Consider the following 24258-nt stretch of genomic DNA (forward strand, 5'->3'; position numbering starts at 1 on the left):
GTTTGGCTGAGAATTTAAGAATTTTGGGGGCCACTGCACTCTTCTGTGCAGCAGAATTTGTCTTTCTTTGATCTGTGACTTGCAGCAATCCTGCAGGCAGTTCTTTTGACCTCATGTTTTGATTTTTGATGTGATATGCACTCTTAGAAAGGATGTGTTAAAAACAACACAATCAGTGTTATACACACATCGCTGTGTTTTTATTGAAACAAAACATTTTGTGTTTTTTAACACAAAATCAACACAAATTAACACATAATGTGGTAATAGCATAACATAAAAAATTATTTCTCAGAGTGTGCTTTGTCAGCCATGAGGCCTTTTATAGAGAGGTGTGTGGCTTACCAAAATCATGTCTAGTCAATTTAATTGATCACAGGTGGACTCCAATCAACCTGAACTACATTTTTTAGTGTTGTAAAGGGTCTGGATACATATGTAAATGTGATATTTCTTATAATCTAAATACTTTTTAAATGCACTTTATATACAGCAATACTTCCCGCTGCTTGAATAAAATGGTCAAAATTGACTCATTCACTTTGCTCTTCACTTACAGTCTTGTATTTGTATGAAAATTTTCACTAGTGGATATACAAATGCAAATAAAATGCGACTCAGCAGTAACAAACATTGGGTGAAAAAGGGACAAACCCAGCAGCTGGGTTAAATTAAGACAGAACATTTTTATATTTAACCCAGCATTTTGTGTTGAACCAACCCAGGGTCATTTAAAACCTTGCTGGATGGCTTTGTCCCTTTTGGGACTCAGCGCTGGGTTAAAAATAACCCAGTATTTTTTTTAGAATGTATGTTACTAATCTTAAACCAGTGTCCCAAAAGGTGTTGATCGACTTAAATGAGTAGCTCACTAACCCCCCCCCCCAAAAAAAAATCTATCTTTTTTTGCTCAGTCTTCACACCAAGAAACTGTATAGGTTTAAAAGTCATGGACAAATAGTGTACAAGACATATTGGTTATTTTAAAGTAAATGTTTGTTCTTAGGAATTGACACAATTTTCATTTTGGGGTAAACTTCCTCTATATGAATGCTGCAGTGTCAAACTTTATCCACAGTAGGGCAGTCTGTTCTTTCTTGCTGCTCACATGGTGTATGTTTCCACTATCAGCTGAAAAATGTCACCGAATAGTAAGTAGATCAAGAATGGTTTTAAAAACAAACAGGCATTTACTGCTGCTGACCAGCATCCAACTCCACAAAACACACTAAATAAATTCATTTTTGAGACCTACATGATTGTATATCACATATTAACAACCATTAAGTTGTAAAAGATCTTAAATAAAATCTTGGCCAAGCAGCAAGTGAAATAAACACAAATCTAGTTTAGCACTAGACAGTCATTTGATAAATAGGCTCCTGTATAATGCCCAACTGTATACATATTTTTTATTAATTTAATCATCGGGTGATAATTTAATAAAGATTATGTGCACCATTTTATTTGGATTAAATTTCATTAATAACAAATACTGTACTCTTACTATACCTGATGAGGTTACATTTAATTTTGATGTCCATTTGATACATTATACTAACTATAAATAACATTGCAAGTACATGTCAACTATCTCTCAGTAGAGTATTAGTAGACTGCTATGAATGGGGTTGGGGTTAGTTGCAGAGTTACTTATAAATTATAACTAGTAAAATGTCTAAAGTGTACTATCAAAATCAAGTGTTACCCTGGAAGACAACTACGTGGATTATGGCCATTTTAACCAAAAATGACAGCTCCCTAACTGAGTGTTGAGCTATACAAAGGGGGTGGAGAAAAGGGTGTATACACTAAGTAAAAACAGAGCGTGCCCTGTCTCGGGTTACACAGAGAAAAAGGTTGGAAAAAAGTGCAGAGGAATCCACAGGCAGATTTTGGGAAACATTTAACTGCATGGAGCCCATCAGACTGGAGAATGAAGATCTCTGCTGTGGTCATAGTTCTCCTGACTAATGTCTTCTTTGGAAGTAAGTGCAATTTCTATGTCTACAAAAATTTGATGCTATTCAGTATAGTTAAGAATGTGACATATCTGACTACTGACTGTTATACCTAATGAATGTTTTTCTATTATATTTTCACCTATTGATGTCTTTATAGTTTTAGACAACAGTATGTAAAGTTTGCATACAGTATAAATGTAGTTTACCACACAGGAGGTAGACTAGATGTGACCTGAGTAATATCCACATTATTTAAGTGAAGATGGAGGAATTTTCAAAGACAAAAGCACTTCATCTCCATTGCTTTACTCCATTGCTCCTTTTTCTCTCAGCCTAAAATCATTTTGTGGTTTTTGCTTCCTCATATGCACGCGCACACACACACACACACATTCTCTTTTTTTGCAAATCAGGTCATACATGCATGTATATTTATATGTATGTGGTCATTTTAAGTCCATAAATAGCTTAGCTCTCTCTCTCTCTCTCTCTCTCTCTCTCTCTCTCTCTCTCTCTCTCTCTCTCTCTCTCTCTCTCTCTATATATATATATATATATATATATATATATATATATATATATGTCTGTCTGTCTGTCTATGTATCTTTGTGGAGATCCACTGCTCCTCAGATGGGCAGTCAAAAAGGGCTCATTAAACAGAGGCTAAGGATCATTAAAAGCAGGGGTTGCTTCACACTTTTCCTGAAAGCTTGTTAAAATATTCATATACAATCTTAATATGATCAGGTAACTATAAGCTAGCCATTAGTAGAAACTGGAACTATCAAAGAATTTATCTAGCCCATGTACAGCAATGTCAATGTAAATTTAGGTCTGACAAGGCAAGGACTGTAGGGTTTGGAAAATTGAACTTCTTTAGGAAGAGTATCAGGTTTAACTTTCTGTATGTAGCCATGAGATAATACAATTTTTTAAAGGGGACATATCATAAAAATCTTTTCCATAAGTGCTATAATTGGGTCCCCAAGTGCTTCTTTCAACCAAGAAAAATGAAATTGAACAACCCGGTAACTTAGTTTTGGTAAACCATTCTGTGCAAGCATGTGAAAAAATAGGTAATTAAAATGAGTGTCCCCTTGTGATGTCAGAAGGGGATCTTATAATAATAATACTGCCTCTTAATCTGCACTTTCCAACCACGGCACTGCCATTTCGTGCAGAGAGAGAAAGAGAGAGAGAGAATAATTGACAGTATAGTTGAGTTTCAATTTCAATAAACCATCATTATGGTGATCAGTGTTTGCATTTGTTCAGCTCATTTGCATTTAAAAGGACACACCCAAAAACGACAAATATTTATGTACTCTGGGGACACATCTTAAAAAAGTCTTGTGAAATGTCCCATTTAATGAAAAAGTTTTCCGTGGTCATTGTTTTGTTGATGGACTGTGATGAACTCTAGACCACAAATGACATTTACTTTACATTTTACCCAGAATAGACTCTTAAAACTTTTGAAATGAAATCATTTTGAAGACATTTATTTGACAATTTGTATTTCATGGACAGAATAAATCTTTTGGTAAAAGACAGTAGCTAAGTACGTTGAAAATGATTTTGCAAATTCATACTTTTATTCCAGATGTTTGCACAGCTATCAATGCCACAGTCACTCCATCTCCATTCACACTTGTGGCCGAGGGGGCCAACATCACCTTGTCCTGTCAGGTGAGCCAGCGGCGCAGGTCAGCGAGCATGCCCGTGGTGCGCTGGATGTTCCAGCCCGAATGGGGAATAGAAGAGCTGCTGGTGGTGAAAGTAAACATGCGGAAAGAAAAGTTTTACGGGAACTACACCAAGAGCTTCCATGGGCCCAAAATGAAACTGACAGTGGTAAAACAGGGGAAGATATATAACCTCCTCATCATGAACATCACTAAACAAGACAGAGGTATTTACAGCTGTAGGGTCCAAGAGTTTAAATGGCACCAGGAACGTTGGAAAGCTTTAACCAACAGCTCAGCGTCCACACATGTTAGAGGTGAGAGGTTCATCTAACTTATCCATATGCTGTTTCGAAAAATGCTTTTCTCTTCACCTAAACTCTTAAAGTGTTTCCAAGTTTTGGGGCATCTCAGCAGGAACTTCAGCGCTAAATGTGTTTGATTTTCCATTTAAAACATGTGGAAATGTGAGCTAATATTTATGCGCTATATATCTGTCTTTTGGCAGTCAAGAGTTGAGTTTGAATGTGCCACAGGGAGACAACAAAGTCAACCCTGGCGTAGTGACAGCTAAAAACTATTGACACTGGCTACAGAATGGAGTTTTCCTTTACTAAGTCACCAGACAGACAGACAGACACGCGAACAGTACAGAGGCCCCTGGATCATAGACAAAATAAGCTCAGGCGCATATACTGAATGCATATATTGAATACAGCATGAGAGTCAGAGATAAAGACAAGAACTTGACTGCAAATTAAATCACTGATTCTCAGCCTGGGGTGCCCTGGGCCCAAAAATGGGTGCCAGAGATCACGGTGGGTGGCCGTCGGCAGAAATACTTTAAGACCGCATGAAATTAACATTAAACTTCTGTGGCTTTTAGTCCACGTACATTACATTTTGAGGCCATCTGCTCATTTCTGTTAATGGAATCTTAACTCATTCTCCGCCAGCCTTTTTTTAAGTTTCCCGCCAGCATTTTTTATGATTTTCACAAAAGTTTCAAAAAATGCCTTTCAGGAAAGTTTTCTTCTGAAAATATATAAACATACAAATATATCAAATAGAAGAAGAAACCCTCTGCTTTCAAACAAACAATAAACAAACAAAATGGGGGAAAAAAAACTTTCGTCCTATCTTGATTTTTTTTTTTTGCTTTTAAATTAACAAAATTTTGAGCAAAAAGCTGAAATAATTGCATTTTTCTGTAGGAAATTTGTTCAGAGATCAGATTCAGAATAAATAAACCAGTGTAAAATTTATCAGATTCAGTAAACATAAACCCAGTGTAAAATTAATAAATGATGTTTTGCTTAAGTTATTTTATAAATTGGGTAAGTGGATCTAGTACATGAGTTACCAAACTTAGGCCCGCAGGCTGAATCAGGCCCGCCACCCCCCTTTGACCGGCCCCCCAGCCCCTCTGTGTTGATATGTGATAGAAATAATGTGTGCTGGCTCCTTTAAGAGACTGTCACTTAATGATGATGTCATCAGTGTCAGACTAGTTCTAGTTAGTTGTTTATAGGAAGCCATCAAGCCCTCATGGTAGCTCTGCTAATCTTAATTCATCTGCTACATTTCATGTCCTTTCGAAGGCATTGTTGGTATGTTGAGTCAAGTTAAATGTTATCTAACTATATTAGTCAGCATTTTAAGTTTTGTTTTAAGAGTTCATGTAAAATTGAAATCTAAAATATTTACAGTACAGATAACATGTGTTGAATATATATTGCTTTAAAATGTACACCTTGGAACTTAAAGGACTTAAATGTTAGTTGTGTGATACATGTTTAATTCATAAATGCATATTTGATTCTCATGTGATGTAAACTATTTCCATTAGCTAAAATTTATTGTTATTCTTTTTTTTAGTTTTACCCTACTTCCAGTCAGCCATTAAACAAAGTGAATTTGATGTCTGCTTCAATGTGGTGATTGGTAGAGGAGTTGTCTGTCTGTCAACTGATGCAAGGCGTATTAGGGTGGCAGAATAGTAAAACAACACCTTCACGCAGACTGATCTACAGCAGAAAAGGTCAGAGTGCCTCCTTGTGGCGAAAGACAGAAAAGCAATTATATGACACAAAATTGGATCATGGAAGATTCAAAGACCCCAGCTCATAGCACTTTGGTGACTTGGTCTAATCGGTCCACGACATCCAAACAATCAAAAGGCTCTTCTGTCAGCTCTGCTGTTGCCTTAGCCCTTGCTGAAGCTGAAGAAGCCAAAGTTAAAGTAAAATATGCAGAGAAGGAAATGCATATAAAGATGCAAAGTGCACACTTGGATGCAGAAAAGGCCCGTTTAGAGGCAAAATTATTTGTCTTAGATGTTGAAAGGAAAGCTGCTGCTGCGGTAGCTAAGGCTGAAGCACTAACTGCAGCTTTAAGTTGTGATAAAGAATCAAGTCATAAATCTGACATTGAACACAGATCTGGCTCTCATGATTCTATTCGAAGAACGCAAGAGTATGTTCAAGAACAAGCTAGACTGCAAGCCGACGCCCAGTTAGGTCAATCTGAGATGTTCGAGGATGCATGGCCACCGCCGCCACCAGCAGAATTATTTCAAGAGAATTTGACAGAACGGCCATCATATGAAATTGAGGGTTTGGACACACACAAAGACTACAGATGTTATGATACCTCTAAAGTCATTCTTGAAGCTGAGTCGCATCCCCCTGGTGCTCATTCAAACACTTCTGCTGGTTACGCTCTCTATCCTGATGGGTATTACTCTACTCAACCTCCATATGTAAAATCCTCTCCTGCCACCAAGGAAGAACACGATCCTTACCTATGTAATATAAGGCCGTCTGATGAGACATACCACATGCCCACCTATTCACATTCTATCATGCAGTCATCAGGAAGAGTTCCAAATGCCCACAGTTATCCACAAGTTAAATCATATGCTGCAACTCCATCCCAACATGTCCAATTTCGAGCTAGTACCCCTGATGTAAATCAGAGTGTTTCCGATCTCGTCAGATTCATGGCACGGCGAGAGATTGTCTCAACAAGCCTACTAGCATTTGATGATTGCCCTGAAAACTACAGCGCATGGAAGGCATCATTCTTAACTGCCATCAGAGATCTTAACCTCACAGCTAAAGAAGAGATGGATCTATTGGTCAAATGGTTAGGTGCAGATTCTAGAGAACAGGCAAAACGTATAAGAGCAGTACATGTCAAAAATCTAGACAGAGGTCTTCAGATGATCTGGGAACGGTTGGATGATTGTTTTGGAGCACCTGAGGTCATTGAAAGTTCATTACTCAGGAGACTAGATGATTTCCCAAAGATTTCAAATAAAGAAACAAACAAACTTAGAGACTTAGGAGACCTCCTCATGGAACTCTTAGTGGCAAAATCTGAGGGAGTGCTATTAGGTCTTGCTTGTCTGGACACTGCACGGGGCATAGCCGGTATAGTGCAAAAGCTACCTTTCAGTCTGCAAGAGAGATGGATGGCTCTAGGCTATGCATTTAAACAACAGCACAAAGTCCCCTTCCCCCCGTTTTATGTACTTGTTAACTTTGTCACAGAACAAGCAAAAATGCGTAATGATCCCAGTTTTGTCCTTCCTCTTCATGCTGATAATCCAAAGCCAGGAAGTTTTAAGAATATCAACAAAGCTTCAATCTCAGTTCACAAGACAGATGTCTTTCCAGAGACAACTGTAACTGGTGAAACCCAAAATGTTGATATAGATGTGGCTAAATTCTGTCCTATACATAAAAAACCACACCCTTTGAACAGATGCCGTGGGTTTAAGGAGAAATCACTTGAAGATAGGAAGGCCTTTTTGAAGCAGAAAGGTATTTGTTTTAAGTGTGTAGCATCCACCACACATTTTGCAAGGAACTGCGGAAAGCTCATCAAGTGTTCTGAATGTGGCAGCGAAACACATCATTCTGCTTTACACCCAAAATCCATCTCTCAGACCGTTAAAACCCACATCCAGACCAAAGATCATGGCGGGGAGAAGGAACCCTCAGAAGATGAAGTGTCGACTAAGTGTACAGGAGTCTGTGGTAGTAATCTTAGTGGCAAGACATGTTCAAAGATTTGCCTTGTGACAGTCTTTCCAAGTGGTCAGCAGGAGAAATCAATAAAGGTGTACGCCATCATCGACGATCAAAGCAACCGATCTTTGGTGAGATCGAAATTCTTCAGTGTCTTTGGCTTGGACGGCAACAGATCCTCCTACTATCTCAAAACGTGTACAGGAATGATCCAAACAAGTGGTAGAAGAGCACATGGATTCCAGGTGGCATCTATCGATGGTCAGGTCGTTCATACTCTACCAACCTTGATAGAATGTGATAACATCCCAGATAATCGCTCTGAGATACCCTCACCACAAATCGCTCTTCATCATCCCCATCTAAAAAGCATTGCAGCACAGATTCCAGAGGTTGACTCAGAAGTTCCAATTATGATGTTGTTAGGTAGAGATCTCATAGAGGTACATAAGGTGAGGAGATACATTAATGGCCCCCCTGAAGCTCCATATGCTTTGAAGCTGGACCTTGGCTGGGTCATAGTTGGTGTTGTGTGCCTGGGCAGAGTTCACAAGCCAGAAAGTGTTAACACTCTCTTCACCTGCACCTTGGATAGTGGTCGTCAGTCACTGTTTAAGCCATGTCCTAACGTCTTTCATATCAAGGAAAATGTTTGTGATGTAAAGCCCTCAAGTTCTAGTACTGCTACTCCATTGAAGAAGCCTGTATGGAAAAGGGATGATCAAGTAGATCAGGACATCTTCAAGAGAACAAAGGATGATGAAAGATTGGCTCTTTCGGTTGAAGATATGACTTTCCTTCATATTATGGAGGAGGGCTTATACAAAGATGAGAAGCAAAGCTGGGTAGCTCCCCTTCCGTTCAAACTTCAGAGGCGGCGATTACCAAACAACAGGTCACAAGTTCTAGATCGTTTCAAATCTCTACAGCGTTCTTTTGCTAAGAAGCCAATCATGAAAGAGCACTTCTTTACATTTATGGAGAAGATACTGGAAAGAGGTCATGCAGAAGTAGCACCACCACTCAACCACCAAGAAGAATGTTGGTACTTGCCTCTCTTTGGTGTGTACCATTCAAAGAAGCCAAACCAGATCAGAGTCGTCTTCGATTCAAGCTGTCAGTATGATGGTGTCTCGCTTAACGACGTGCTTCTGAAGGGCCCTGACCTGAATAATGGACTGCTTGGTGTACTTTTGCGCTTCAGAAAGGAGGCAGTAGCCATCACCACAGATATACAACAAATGTTTCATTGTTTTCTTGTTAGGCCAGAGGATAGAAACTTTCTCAGGTTCTTCTGGTATGGAAATAATGATCCAGAGCAAAACATTATGGAGTTCAGGATGAAAGTCCATATCTTCGGTAACAGTCCTTCACCAGCCGTCGCAATCTATGGCCTTAGACAGGCAGCGAAGGAAACTGAGACAGAGTTCGGAACAGACGTCCTAAAGTTCATAGAAAGAGATTTCTATGTGGATGATGGCTTAAAATCTCTACCCTCTGCAACAGCCGCCATTGATCTCCTTAAAAGGACACAAGAAGCACTTGCTCGCTCCAATCTAAAGTTGCATAAAATTGCATCAAACAATGAGGAAGTCATGAATGTGTTTACATCTGAAGGTGACTGCCGAGATTCAAAGGATATGGACCTCGACAAAGACACATCGCCAGTCCAGCGTACTTTAGGAGTCAGCTGGAATCTCAAAACCGACACATTTACATTTCAGCTGTCCAATGATGTGAAACCATTTACACGCCGTGGCGTTCTCTCTACTGTGAATGGGTTATATGACCCATTTGGGTTTGCAGCTCCGGTTGTTATTCAAGGCAAAGTTCTGATTAGAGACCTCACAAGTGACTCACAGGACTGGGACTCACCCTTACCCCTGGAGAAAAGGGAATCCTGGCAAAAATGGAGGGACTCCCTTCAAGAGCTTCAACAGCTCCAAATCCCTAGACCTTACACCAAAATTTCTCCATCAGAAGCTTCACATAGAGAGCTCTGTGTCTTCTCAGATGCTTCAGTTATGGCTATAGCTGCAGTAGCTTATCTCAAAATTCTGGACACAGAGGGAAAGAGTGAAACAAGTTTCATCTTAGGGAAAGCCAGGCTAGCGCCTCGCCAAGAGTTGACAATCCCTCGCCTCGAGCTCTGTAGTGCAGTGTTGGCTGTAGAGGTGGCTGACATCATAATGTCAGAGATGGACATTGAATTTGATAGAGTAACCTTTTTCACAGACAGCAAAGTGGTCCTCGGTTACATCTATAATGAAAAACGAAGATTCTATGTCTTTGTGAATAATCGAGTCCAAAGAATAAGATGCAGTTCACACCCTCAGCAATGGCATTACGTTCCAAGTGACCAGAATCCAGCTGACCATGCGACAAGGTCTGTGCCTGCAGATCGTCTAAAAGATACAACATGGCTTACTGGTCCACTATTCTTGTCATGCTCTAATCAAGAATATAACACTTCAAATCAATTTGATCTTGTGGAGCCAACCAGTGATGTTGAAGTGCGGCCTGAGGCAACAGTGCTCACTACCCATACCAAAGACAGCCAGCTTGGTACAAAGCGCTTTGAGCGTTTCTCTAGTTGGAAGATACTTCTTCGGGCTGTCGCATGTCTAATACATGTTGTACAGACCTTCAAAGGGAATTCAACCAAGAATGCGGAAAATTGCAAAGGTTGGCATTGTTGCAGGATGTCGTACAGTGTAAACGAGTTGAACCAAGCCAAAGTCACTGTCATTCATGCTGCACAGCAGGAAGCATTCGTTGAGGAACTCCGATGCATCAAAGATGGTAAGAACATTTCAAAGGACAGTCCCCTCTTCACATTGAACCCCATCATAGACAAAGATGGTCTTATGAGAGTTGGAGGACGGCTCTCACAAGCTAACATCGACTATGATGAAAGCAATCCCATCATAATCCCAAAGCGGCACCACATTGCAACTTTGATAATGAGGTTTTACCATGAACAATCACAACATCAGGGTAGGCACATTACTGAAGGTGCTATACGTATGGCAGGTTTTTGGATTTTGGGAGCCAAAAGGAGCATATCTTCTCTTATCTTTGGATGTGTAGTTTGCCGAAGACTACGAGGAAAGAGTGAAGTACAAAAGATGGCTGATTTACCAGTGGACAGGGTCAGTACCGAGCCCCCCTTTACCTATGTAGGCACTGATGTATTTGGGCCTTGGACCATCTCAGCCCGCCGCACAAGAGGTGGACATGTGAACAGCAAAAGATGGGCGGTGCTGTTCACCTGTTTAGCCATCAGAGCTGTCCATATCGAAGTAGTGGAGTCTATGGACACATCTTGTTTCATAAATGCCATGAGACGCTTCATTGCCATTCGTGGTCCCATCAAGCAGATGCGATCTGATCGAGGGACCAATTTTGTAGGGGCATGCAGAGAACTGGGCATTCCTTCTAACTTGGATGAGGCAAAGGTGTCAAGGTTTCTTGCCGAACAAGGGTGTTCTTGGATCTTCAATCCACCCCACGCTTCGCACATGGGCGGAGCGTGGGAGCGCATGATAGGTATAACCCGTAAGATCTTAGACTCCATGATGCTTCAGCTGGGTCCGTCTAAAATTACTCATGAAGTTCTTACAACATTCTTGGCAGAGGTGACAGCGATAATAAACTCCAGACCGCTGATTCCTGTATCTGTGGATCCCGAGGACCCCCTTATACTTACTCCTGCAACATTACTTACTCAGAAGTATGGTTCTTGTCCAAATGTCGAGCTTGATCATACTGACCTCTACAGACGACAGTGGAAACGAGTCCAAAACCTAGCATCTACCTTCTGGGACAGGTGGCGGAAGCAGTATCTCTCCACACTGCAACCCAGGAAAAAGTGGCAATTCAAAAATCAAGACATCACAACGGGTAGTGTTGTCCTAATGAAAGACAGTCAGTCTAAACGCAACCAGTGGCCTTTGGGACGCATCACTAAAGTGTTGCCTAGTGGAGATGGAAGGGTACGAAAGGTCGAAATCAAAATTGTCAATAAGGGAGAACCAAAGGTTTTTGTCAGACCTATAACTGAAGTGGTAATGCTCATTCCTTTCAATTAGTTCAGTGACTGGTTCAGTGTTTTGTTTACAATGAGTCGTGGTATCTAGGGATACCAGGCGGGGAGTGTGTTGATATGTGATAGAAATAATGTGTGCTGGCTCCTTTAAGAGACTGTCACTTAATGATGATGTCATCAGTGTCAGACTAGTTCTAGTTAGTTGTTTATAGGAAGCCATCAAGCCCTCATGGTAGCTCTGCTAATCTTAATTCATCTGCTACATTTCATGTCCTTTCGAAGGCATTGTTGGTATGTTGAGTCAAGTTAAATGTTATCTAACTATATTAGTCAGCATTTTAAGTTTTGTTTTAAGAGTTCATGTAAAATTGAAATCTAAAATATTTACAGTACAGATAACATGTGTTGAATATATATTGCTTTAAAATGTACACCTTGGAACTTAAAGGACTTAAATGTTAGTTGTGTGATACATGTTTAATTCATAAATGCATATTTGATTCTCATGTGATGTAAACTATTTCCATTAGCTAAAATTTATTGTTATTCTTTTTTTTAGTTTTACCCTACTTCCAGTCAGCCATTAAACAAAGTGAATTTGATGTCTGCTTCAATGTGGTGATTGGTAGAGGAGTTGTCTGTCTGTCAACTGATGCAAGGCGTATTAGGGTGGCAGAATACCCTCTGCCCCCCACTACTTGAACCGGCCCTATGAGGCTATTTTATTTTTGTAATTGTTTTTTTGGAAAGTATTAACATGTTCGCATCTGGTATTTTGTTGATTTTTTTAAGTTGAAAAATGATATTTAGTTATAAAATTAACTATATGCTCGTGATCAAGCGGTGACAGACAACGCACGTGCAGATAACTGTCACAGAACTGGAAGTGTTCAGGATGGCAAAATAGCTGGCGTTAAACGAAAAAGTTGATAAGAGAGTTTTCAAAGAACAGCTGACCAACGATTATTTTTTTTGTTCAGTGTAAGGAACGTGCAGTTTGTATTATATGTAAAGAAAGTGTGGCAGTTTTCAAAGAATATAATCTGTATCGTCATCATGAAACCCGCCACAAAGAGGATGCTAGCTAGCGAGGGTAAGCAAGAGAAGAAAGGATTTGGAGGATGAAAGGCGTACTGGCCGCACAAAAGAATGTATTCCTTCACCAAACTCAGGTAAACCAGGCTGCTGTCCGAGCTAGCTATAAGGTAGCTCACCTACTAGCTACCCATTGAAAGCCGTTTACTGATGGGGACTTTGGCTGTGCCAGGCCAGTAATATCTACTGCTGGTGGTCATACAATTGGTCTGGGTCATACAATTCTATATAGCTGACCCAGCCCCCCATCACAGTCAGGAACGATAATGTGGCCCCCAGAGAAAAAAGTTTGGTGACCCCTGATCTAGTGTATAATCGCGGTGTTACAAATTACCCTAAAAACTCACTCAACACATTTTTTTCATGTAAATGTTTTCTTTTAATTGACGTGATAACTTGTCAATGGTGGGGAATGAGTTAATTTGACAATATAAGCATTTAGCAAATAACAAATAAACACTGCAGCAAATTTCATTACTTAAACTCCATTATTTTCTGCTAAACTACATTTTCTCTAAGCCCAATTTCATTCTGTGTTTTATTCACGCACATATTTACATTGCTGTGCAAAAGTCTTAGGTGCAGCATGCCATCATTATTTGCTGTTTTTGCAGTGGTACAGTAAAGTGATGATATGTAATTATTTCAGGCGTACAAAAGACTAGCGAGATGTCTTGATATGTATTAGATTTACATGAAAGACATCCCATTTTACTTTGTCTACATTAGGTCAGAATTTGCAATGAAAACAAAAGAAAAAGGTATTTTAGGTCATTCAAGTAAATATATAAAGCTGTCCTAAAACTAGACCATATAGCACTAAGTTCAAAACTATCTGTTCCCCTTAAAATGATCATAGTTTCCACTGAGGATGTTTGCAAGGAGGAACACTGAGAGCTATAAAGCTTCTGCCCTGTTTGAGAGGATGTGGTACAGATTTAAATACACAGTAGCACAGAAAAAGAAGGGAATACTGGCCCTGTTTGTGGATTTTGCTGCACTGTAGGAAGATTTTTTTGTCCATGAGAGACATTAATAAAGCTTTCAATGAAGGACGTCTATATGAAAACATATATTTCCATTGCAAAATGGCAAGTCATATAAAAGAAAGGCCTGAAAGGTTTTAGTTATATTCACTAAATATTCACTTTAATATTCACTACTTTCAATACACTTTCATATATTTAGCATTTCTTTTCATAGCTGAATGTGTCGTGGCTGTTGAATGTCAAATTATGCAGCTGCTCTATTGATGAATCCATTCATACATATTCCTCAGGCGTTTTTCGAATGACTTTTGGCAGATGGCATCAAGTACATCGACACAAGCCTTTAGTAACCACTGAGGATTTTGTGTCTGGCTCTTGTTGTCCGAATATGACTCAAAAGAGCTTCTGTCCCTACCCGCGTCTGTCATGCAAGAGAAAGGACTTTGAACATAAGCACTGTGGGATCCACAAATAGAGAAATAGCAGCTCGTTTTCATGATTTGCATATAAATATAGCACGCAGTGTTAAAAGTCATGCAATACGCCAAATTCCAATTTTGCGTGCATATGATACGCCAGTTCTTCCTGTATTGGTTTCTTTTTTTATGTTTTTTTCTATTGTCGAAACACACCCCAATTTAGCCAATACTAACATGTTGAGAAACCATTATATTATAAAAATGGCCGCAAAAACCAACGATAAAGTCAATGCCACCAAAGGCATATTGCAAAATATTTCCTGGACAAGAAAAGCCTTTACATTACAATATAGTTATTTTTAACTTTGACATTTGAAATGTGACACACATTTGAAAACACTTTGTCTATAGAAAGCTTTATATTTAGACATTTTTTGTCCTTTTTCATAGAAACCAGATGTACAACCGAGGAAGATGTTTTGTTACACTTTCTAGTGAATATTTTAATGAATAATTCAGTACATTTCAGTGTCCGTTAGAGTCACATATTGATGTACATCAGTGGTTTTCAATCTTGTCGTATGGGACCCACAGCTCTGCATATTTTGTATGTCTCCCTTAACTGACACACCCAGTTCAGTTCATGGATCTCTCCCTTAATGAGCTGATGATCTGAATCAGGTGTGTTAGATAAGGGAGACGTGCACTTTGTGCAGGGCAGTGGGTCCCCTAGGACAAGATTGAAAACCACTGATGTACATTATAACATAGATTTGACTATCTATTTTAATGAAGTGGGGCTATTAACTTAAGTATGTACATGTATGGTCCTGATAATTGACAATAGAAAATGAACTTTATAGTGAGTAGAAATATAGTGAGTATATGCCATTTAACTTGTTTCAATTCCTCAACATCACGTCCCATTTTGCATCCCTGTCTCACATCCTAAGGGGGTGGAGGTAAGATGAGTAAAGGAAACAATGATGAGCAAATACGAAATGAGAAGCATGCCTTTGAGTGTCATGCTGCCTACTTTTAAATGGTTGGTTCCTGTTCCTGTTCCTGATGTGTCACATAACAAAGTGTTTATGCAAGAAATTTGTTATATATTTCGTAAGTTCCCCCTATATATTACGCACACTTTGCACATGCAAAACTATATTTAAAGGGGGGTGAATTTGTCGATTTTATTGTTTTATACTGTTGTCTGATGTCTACTTATGATGTTCGCGTGGGTTTTACATTCAAAAACATCAAAAGCAATAAGTAATACGCTATTTTGTAACATGGATTAGTGTCAGTCTGGAGAAATGGTTCGTAAACACCCACTGCTATGATTAGACAGCTACATTCCCCGTCATTACATGTGGGGAAATGTTTTAAAAACATTAATGTGTAAAAATAGCAGCCGAACACATATATGTTTGAGCCACAAAAGATTCTGGGTGCTAAAGATTATACACATAAATGACAATACGTATTGTAAAGTATAAACAAAACTTTAAACTCGACGTGACTAAATTACCGTATACAACACAGTAAGCGTGCATCAGAATCTAAACTGCGGCTGATAAGCTCTTATCAATAACTTTGTATATTTATATTGTGCTTGTGAGGTTGCTCTTAGATACACATAACGTTACATACCACAGTTATATGATAAAAAAGCTTTGTTGAGTGTTTGACCGTTCAAACGCAACTTGCCTAAATTACCGTATTAAACACAGTAAGCGGGCATCAGAATCTAAATTGCAACTGGTATAAGTCCTTCCTTATCACTAACTTTGTATATTTCTACCGTTTAATTACAATCGTATTGTTAAGTGTTGTACCTTTATTAATCGTTTAATGTTTTTAGTAAGTTAAACAGTCAAACATACGTGTTTAGACACGGATGTTACAACAGGACATATACACACAAGCGATCTCTTCTAACAAAGCAATAGTGAAACGCAGTAACTTAAATAAAGTAAAATATTTTACTCACTGTGTATACTGCTGTGTCATTTTTGTCATATCCAATATTAGTGGTGCTTTTAATCACAGTCTCTCTGCAAATCCAGCATCGACTTCTTTACAAATAAATCCGCAGTACACAAAGTAAACAAACACTCCCCACGCGAGCTGGAACTGCTTAAAAAACAAACTTTATCCACACATTCCTAATGTTATGTTCTGAGCCTCCGTTATCCAGCGTCTGTGTTCTCCGTTACCCAGAGACGGTTCTTCCACAACCGAAAACTCCATTACCATGGTTACTCTATCATAACAGATCACCGCGTCAAAATAAAAGTCTATTTTAAATAAAATGTATTTAAAAGTCATTTTGGTTACATTTGGCAATCTTTAAAGACATGTTTACTGCTGTTGAAAAACACGTGTGTCACGCGAAGCTGTGGGCGGGGCTGCAAAAGTGTTTTTTGTATTTGGGTTCAATTCTACTTTGCCGTTATATTTCTCTAAATTCCTCACTCGGTCGTAATACTGGCTTGGTGCCAAAAACTGTTATATTTCAGTAGCACGGACGTTTTCAGTTCTGAAACTTGCAGGATGTTCATTTAAGTATGATGACCTCTTATATAACAAATTATCAAGTTAAAATTTAGTATTTGATTCACAGCTCCTTTAATATACAGTATGTCACAAACGTGAGTACACCCCTCACATTTCATCTTTGTGGTCGGCAACAATTCTTCTCAAATCCATGAGCCATGAGGTGCCATGTTCAACATGCTCAAAGCACCAAATTTTAACTGCTTTAACACAAATTTGTAATATGAAGATGATGAATAGGACATGTGGCTTTGCACGATATACTTCATTTGTCACTTAGGGTGTACTTACTTTTGTTGCCAGATATTTTGACAATAATGGCAGTTTGTTAAGTTATTTTCAGAGGAAAGTAAATGTATACTGCTATATTGACTACTCTAAAATATATCCAAATTTCATTTCTACAGTATTGTTCCTTGAGAAGATATATTTAAATATTTGCTGAAATATAATCACTTTTGTGACATACTGTATATTATTTTAAATACATCTTCAGCTACCATACATCTTTGCAAGTTTTTACCAAACATCAATCCAGATAATGTGAACAAAAATATTCTGCTTTGTTGACCTGGGAAACAACGAATACAAGGTAGAGTATAAATTTTTACTATTTAGTGGTCTGGTGCACACCCAAATAGCTGGTTAAGCTTCCTCAGCAGCCAGGCAATATGTTTGTAAAAGCAGCTAGCCTTACTGCTATCAGCTGCTGCCTGTGGTTCAGGGTTTTTCAGGGCGTCATAGTGGGTGTTAGCTGTAGCCACCACAAGCCATGGACAGAGAAGGAATATATTCAAAAGAGGAAAAGTCTAGCTGTTGACATCCTACATCACATACTGCAATTAACTTGATGCGCTGTGTAATTATGAGGGTCTTGATCTAAAGTGATGAGTGTGCAATTCTCTCTTCCTTCCATAGTCCATGTTCTCCCAGCTGAGAGACCAAAGGACGAGCTGTGGAGTCTGTTTGAAGGTAAACCACAAAACTGTGTTGACCCATTTTGTCTAGGACAAAACACATACATGTTGTTTCAAAACCAGTAAATACTCTACAGAATGGGAGGGACGTATTTCTTAAAGGAATAGTCAATGCAAAATTTGTTTCCTTATGTCAAAAGCCTGTCCTGTTTGTCATGTGAATCACAACTAAAAGGTCAAAATAAAGATCATCCTGAGCTGCTCCTTTATAATGAAAGTGAATGGGGATTGGGGCAGTTAAAATTTGCAAAAACATATCATAAAATTATTCAGGATTATACCTTGGCACTATATTCGGATTTGGTTGCACGAGGAACAGACACTTGCTGTAAATTCTTTGAATTACGCTGAATAACATAACTAAAAATTGACAATATCTGTGTCTGTTCAATTAAATTTTATAGTTAAGGGTCTCCGGAAGAGTCCTTCAAAATTCCCCTTTACTGATCAACAGATAAATCCTTACAGGATGGGAAAGACATAACAGTGGGTTAGTGCATTTAAGGGGGATTTATTTCTATAACTGGTTTATTCTTTTGAAAGTTGCTCTTTTTTGCAAGGATATTAATGGATCAATACAAAAATGTGGCTCAACTTTAATGTTGTTTTTCTTGTACGTGTGTTTGTGTTTCAGATGTATATTTGTGTGCTGTGCTGGTTTGTTGTGTTGGACTTTTGTGCATGTGTATGTTTACTGTAGCAGTGAGTTGTCAGTATCTGCAGAGGAAGAGACGTTTAAAAGGTATGAACCTTTCATAAAGTTAAATAATCAATTTCCTATAAGTTATAAAGCACCGATAGCATGCATATTGATATGTACATTGGGGTGTTACAATATATATTGTCACAATAGTACTGAAATCAACCATGATAATAATAACAGTGATTATTGATATTGTGTTAAAATTACACAAATGATGAAATGTTTTGCTCTCTTTCAAATGTTTGCCTTAAGAGCCACTGTGGTTACAAAGGCTCTTTCTACACTTTTAAGGGAAATTGATGAATTTGACTCACAGCAATGTTTATTTATGCATTTATTTTATTTATTTATATATTGTGTGCAATATTTATTGTGCATTACTTTGCCCCCAAAATTGTTTAGTGAAATCTGATATTGTGATATCACTTATGTGCACACATTTGACATGATGCCAAACTTGACTGTTTTACAACCCTCGCTGTAACATTGATTTACTAAAGTGATATATTGTAATACAATGCTTTGCTGTTTTTCATCAGAAAACTATCATTTGGTCAAGAGCCCACAGAACAGGTGAGAAAACATATACGTATGTGTGTGCATTAGTGTGTTCATGCGTGCGTGCATGTGTGCACATGTGAGTATATAAAGGTCCCTATGGCATTTGAGATTGGTTAGACCCAGAAGCGGTGCATGACATCAAACTTAACAAGTGAATAGAGGGGCTGCTGTCCTAAATTTGAAATTGTTTATTTGTCTTTGTGTGTGCAGCTCAGGCGAGACGGTCACCAGTGTAGTCAGTCTGTCTCCTGCTCTTCCCAAAAAAGAAAGGAAGTACAAGAAAAAGAAAAGTGTGGAGCAGCCAGATGTGCCACCAGAGATACCGGCTAAAGGTAACATTTCCAAAATTATTTCTATACTTCCTCTAAAACTATAAGCCAGGTCATTATAATCTCAAAAATTTATTTATTAACTCTTCAATAAAGATTAATAACGGTTTCAGAGAAGTATATCATTGTTTTGTTGTCGCTTTAAAATCATAATAATGAAAATATTCAATCTCAGCCCCTATTGCAGACAAAATGCGGAAGCCAAAGCTTTTAAAACCTCAAACCAGAAAAGTGGTTTTGGTAAGTTACCTTGTATAAAATGTAGCACATAGACATTTGGGTTTTATGTATAGAACTACCAATACATCTATTCAATCTTATTTTATCATTATATAAATATATATTTCACCATATAATATTAACATTATGCGACTTCTGATGTATCCGTCCTCCACTGTGTTTCTGACTCAACAGCCCAAAATTGCTGAGGAGAGTCTGACATATGCTGTACTTGAACTAATGAAGCCATTGCCTGATGCCCAAACTGCCAAGACAGGAACTGTGTATGCTCAGATACTCTTTGAGGATAAGCCGGTGTAGACTAAAACCATTTACTTTATTATTTATAACAACATATAGTAATACTGATTTAGGATAGCATTGTTTTTCTCTTCTGCTTAAACATTGTTTATTTTCACACACTACCTAAGAGGAATTGTACATATTGTATATGCATTCTTTTTATCTATGTTTATTTGTTATCTGTTTTTTACAAAATGTTTAATATTTAATATAGGCCACATGCAAAACAGCACTCTGAGCACCTCCACAACAGACTAAGGGCTTATAATTGAGGAAAACACTTCTGATTTGTATACAAGAATCAGCTCCCTACCCAAAATGTATAAAAACTATACACTGTAAAAGAAATGCACCATGAAGTTAAAACAACTTGGTTATGCAAGTCAATTTTACTTACTATTTTAGGTTTTCACTTTATAAAAACAAATTGAAATTGTTTAACTTATTCGTTAAAGTTAAAGTATGCAATTGTATTGGATTAGCTGCAAGACACAACAGCTGCCAATGCACAAGCTTGTAAATGTTCTTTGCATTTAAAAATCCTTGGGATAATGTAAGTACACAACTACATGAGATATATTACACTGTGAAAGTGGTTTTTGAACTAAAGTCGTACATATTGTGGCTTTAAAACATAGCAACCAACTTTTGCATTCCCTATGGTTTTGGGATTAGTACAAGTTCCGCATTGACGGCATCTGAAGCATGCTGTCAATAACCACAAATTCATTTTAACTTAGCTTTCAATAACAAACAAAAATTGTGCTTTAAATAATGCAACAATTTTTTAAAAGTGGGTGAAACATAGCTTTGCTAAAGTGCCTACATGTTTTATAAAATTCTGCATTATTTGAGATGTAAAGTTTTCCCAAATAAGCTGCAGTTTATCTTGCATTTAACCCAGAAAAACCCTATACATTTCCACCAAAATCATTGAATTCATAGAGCTGCTGTGACTTTATCACAAACTTCCAACGTGCAAGAAAGTTATCTTACTGTGAAATGAAAAAGGCCCCTTAAACCACATCGAGCACAACCAGGGCCGCTGCCTTTACCACTAACAAGAACCATCTGTGAATTTAGTACAGAGACCCCATGCTCAACACAAGCAAAATCACTGCAAGGTTTTTCTTTTCTCTGTCATTTTATTTTGTAAATGTACTGTAAATTAAACATTTCTTAATAAAGTACTGAATATTTCACTGTTTGCATCAGTAACTCAAATTCTTAATCTTAAAGGATTTTGTCTGTGGTTATTTGAGCTGCAGATTGTGGGATGGTACAAAGCAAAGTTTCACATGTGTTTGTGTTTTAAATGCTCAGTGCATGGGAAATTACCATGCTGAAAGGTACAGTAGGATGATATCTACCTTGTTATCTACCTTGTACTAGTAAAAGCTAAAGAGAGGGTTTATGGAAACATTTATAAGTCACTAAAAGCTTAAATTGCTGTAATTATCATATGTTATGTACACTACCAGCCATTTGTTATTACAATTTTCTGCTATTTTGAATTGCTAAAAGGATCAAAGTGATTCCACTGCTCATATAGAAGTATAGGAATTATGTATGTGACCAGAAATGGACTAAAACTATTGAATACCTGTATGTTATTTTTTTATCCTTTGCCAAGGTTCCACCTTTTTTTCACATTCTCTGAAACAGTCATCATGATGTGCATGCAGGGATGTGTTTTAAACTGTACTGAAGGGGTTCCCGCGTAGGCTGGGCACACAGCTGGCTAGATAACAGGGTAGCTAATAAGTAGCTAAAGGTACAGGCAAGTTATGACTGAGAAAATGTTTTCACCAGATACTAAACCGTAACACACCTAACAAAAGAGATTCATGGATCTGTCCAAGCCATCCTAGTATTATGGAAACCCCAATAGCATGACATATAATTTGTTCTCAACTAGATTTACACTAAACACTAATTAACCATGACTAATAAGAGCTTGATTCAATCTGGAAAAAATGACTAAAGATCTATCATGGCTTCTGTCTTAAATATTTCATCAAATGAAGAAAATTACTTGCATTGCATTTAAAATGCCCTAAATCAGACTAAAAATAAGTTCTGAGAAGACACGCCAAGGCCAGGGAAAGAGCGTACTAAAAATAGACATATGGGTGTGCACATTTAAGAAGGGTTTTCATTTTTTCTGACCATCGGTTGAGTCGCAGACAAAATTCTTTGAATGACATCCAGGTAAACATTTATAAAGTAGGTCAGCTGAGGCTTGCTTTCACATGTCTTGCCTGCGACGTACTAAATAAACTGAACAAAAACCACATCCTTGCCTTATTAAACAAACTGTCCATTCACCAGTTTTCCAGATTGTCTAACAGCCTTTAACTCATACTTACACACTTTCCTATTTTTGGGATTAAAAGAAAACAAAACAGCATCAAATCCATAACATAATAAAACATCTAATGCTATTTACTAGCTGTACACTTTTAGAAAAAGATGCAAAGGCGGTGACTGCGGCAGTGCCCTTTAAAAAAGTACACGTAGAGTGCATATTGGTACTGCACCACACTGCTACAAATCTGTCACTAAATGATACATTTTAGGACCTTTCAATGCGAAGGTTAGGTTAGGTGTGCATTTACTGAAAAATAATCAACACCCATGGAACATTTCTCAGCCAATCAGAATACAGCATTCAACAGGCCCATGGTATAACTCGGAATAACAAGCACTTTAGAATGTTGTGTAATAAGTAAGGGATAATGTAGAGGCAGCCGGTAGTTATCGGGAAATAAGCCCCGACAGTGTGATCAGGACCCGATGCGAAGCGGAGGGTCTTGTATCACACTGAAGGGGCTTATTTCCCGATAACTACCGGCTGCCTCTACATTATCCCGCTTATTACACGGCTACTTGTCACATAAGAAAAAAAACGGACAAGAATATGAATTTGAAACATTTTATTGGCATATTTGTTTTAAATTAACATTTTTATCCTTCCGCGAAACTTTGCACAGATGCATAAAATGATCGTAATACCTTATTAAGATCCTCTGCTTCATACTTGTCTGTCTCCATTTTTTCTCTTTTAACCAGTCTTTGAGAAGTTTTAATGCCCATTCTGTATTTTTTGTGTGTTGGCTTCGTAGCTGTCATGCTCTATTTTGTCAAGTTCAGTCTCAGTAAGCTCTCTGTGTCTTGTCGTGGTTGTCCAGTGTTTGTCACAAGATGGCGCCAAACAGTAATCTTTATTGATCTTTATTGGCGCGGAGCGATTTTACTCGTACAAGTAGTACCGGCTATGCATTATTACTTTGGAGCGGTTATTATTTGAAAAGAACGAACCTGCAAATGTCTCAACTGACCAATCAGAATCAAGCATTCCAGAGAGCCGTGTAATAAAAAGAATAACAGACAGACAGATTGAACACATGTGCCAACACATGTGCAGAGGTGGAAAGTAATAAAATATTCTACTCAAGTACAGTTACTTTAAAAATATTTTACTTACAGTAAGTGAAAGTAAAGTTACTTAAAATCTACTTAAGTAAAAGTAAAAAAGTAGGTAATTTTAACTTTACTCAGAGTAAAAGTAATTTTTTTACAGCGAGCTGAGGTGGGGGATTCTAGTATAGTTCAGAAAAGGACAAGGGAATATAAATACTAAATTAGTTGTTTTTAATTGAAGGAACACCTTTACAATTTCAGTGCACTAACAAAAAGTTAATAAAATAAAAAGTTTTTTATACATAAGAAACATTTATAGAATTGTTTCGTGAACTTTGGGAGGTAAAAAAATATGAGGTCAGAAGCTAGTAAATACAATAACTATAGTTAGGTTGTAATTGATTTACTGCTGGTAATATACATTCTACTAGGAGTATGGCATCTTCTCAGGCTCTTCTGTTTGGGGTCTCCTTGCAATCCTGTGATCCTGCTGGGTAATCCACTCTGCATATGTTTATGATGTACTACAGTTTGGACCTCTTATCCTGAAAACTAGGTTCTTATGTCCTGATCTGTGCATAACACCTTCACAACAGGACAAACACAATCCCTATGACATATTGGGCATTTCATTTCCAGAGTGTAATTTCATGACACAGCGTTGAGTTCCCTCATAAGGGAATGTTTTGGTTACGAATTACAAATGTACTGTAACCTCTGCTGTTCCTTGAGATAGAGAATGAGATGCTGCATCTCATTGCCATAACTACTTGTGCCTGTAGCGCTCGCTCCAGTTTTTTCCAGTATGTATCGCACTCGTGATGTCATCTCTCATCGCCTATAAGACAGACTATTTTTATTAATTATTCAGATGTGTGAATGCTGGTGGCATTATCAAAGTGTCATTTTTATGGTGCAGCTTCTTATTCTCTATCTCAGGGAAAATAGGTTAC

General features: G+C 38.0%; 2 protein-coding genes across 2 annotated transcripts; both read left to right on the top strand.

The window, feature by feature from the left end:
• The first annotated feature begins 1858 nt into the window (after positions 1-1858).
• On the top strand, positions 1859-21084 carry vstm4b (V-set and transmembrane domain containing 4b). Its single transcript, XM_065253475.1, has 8 exons — positions 1859-1988; positions 3568-3966; positions 17709-17762; positions 18402-18509; positions 19010-19043; positions 19242-19363; positions 19536-19600; positions 19775-21084. Exons 1-8 carry the CDS (start codon positions 1937-1939, stop codon positions 19898-19900), a joined length of 960 nt encoding a protein of 319 aa, XP_065109547.1. The 5' UTR covers positions 1859-1936; the 3' UTR covers positions 19901-21084.
• On the top strand, positions 8421-12409 carry LOC135734618 (uncharacterized). The gene is made up of 2 exons (XM_065253474.1): positions 8421-12022; positions 12291-12409. The coding sequence occupies exon 1, from the start codon at positions 8472-8474 to the stop codon at positions 11772-11774; it is 3303 nt and encodes a 1100-aa protein (XP_065109546.1). The 5' UTR covers positions 8421-8471; the 3' UTR covers positions 11775-12022; positions 12291-12409.
• Positions 21085-24258: the final 3174 nt, after the last annotated feature.

The sequence above is a fragment of the Paramisgurnus dabryanus genome, chromosome 1, assembly GCF_030506205.2.
Source record: "Paramisgurnus dabryanus chromosome 1, PD_genome_1.1, whole genome shotgun sequence".
Lineage (NCBI taxonomy): Eukaryota > Metazoa > Chordata > Actinopteri > Cypriniformes > Cobitidae > Paramisgurnus > Paramisgurnus dabryanus.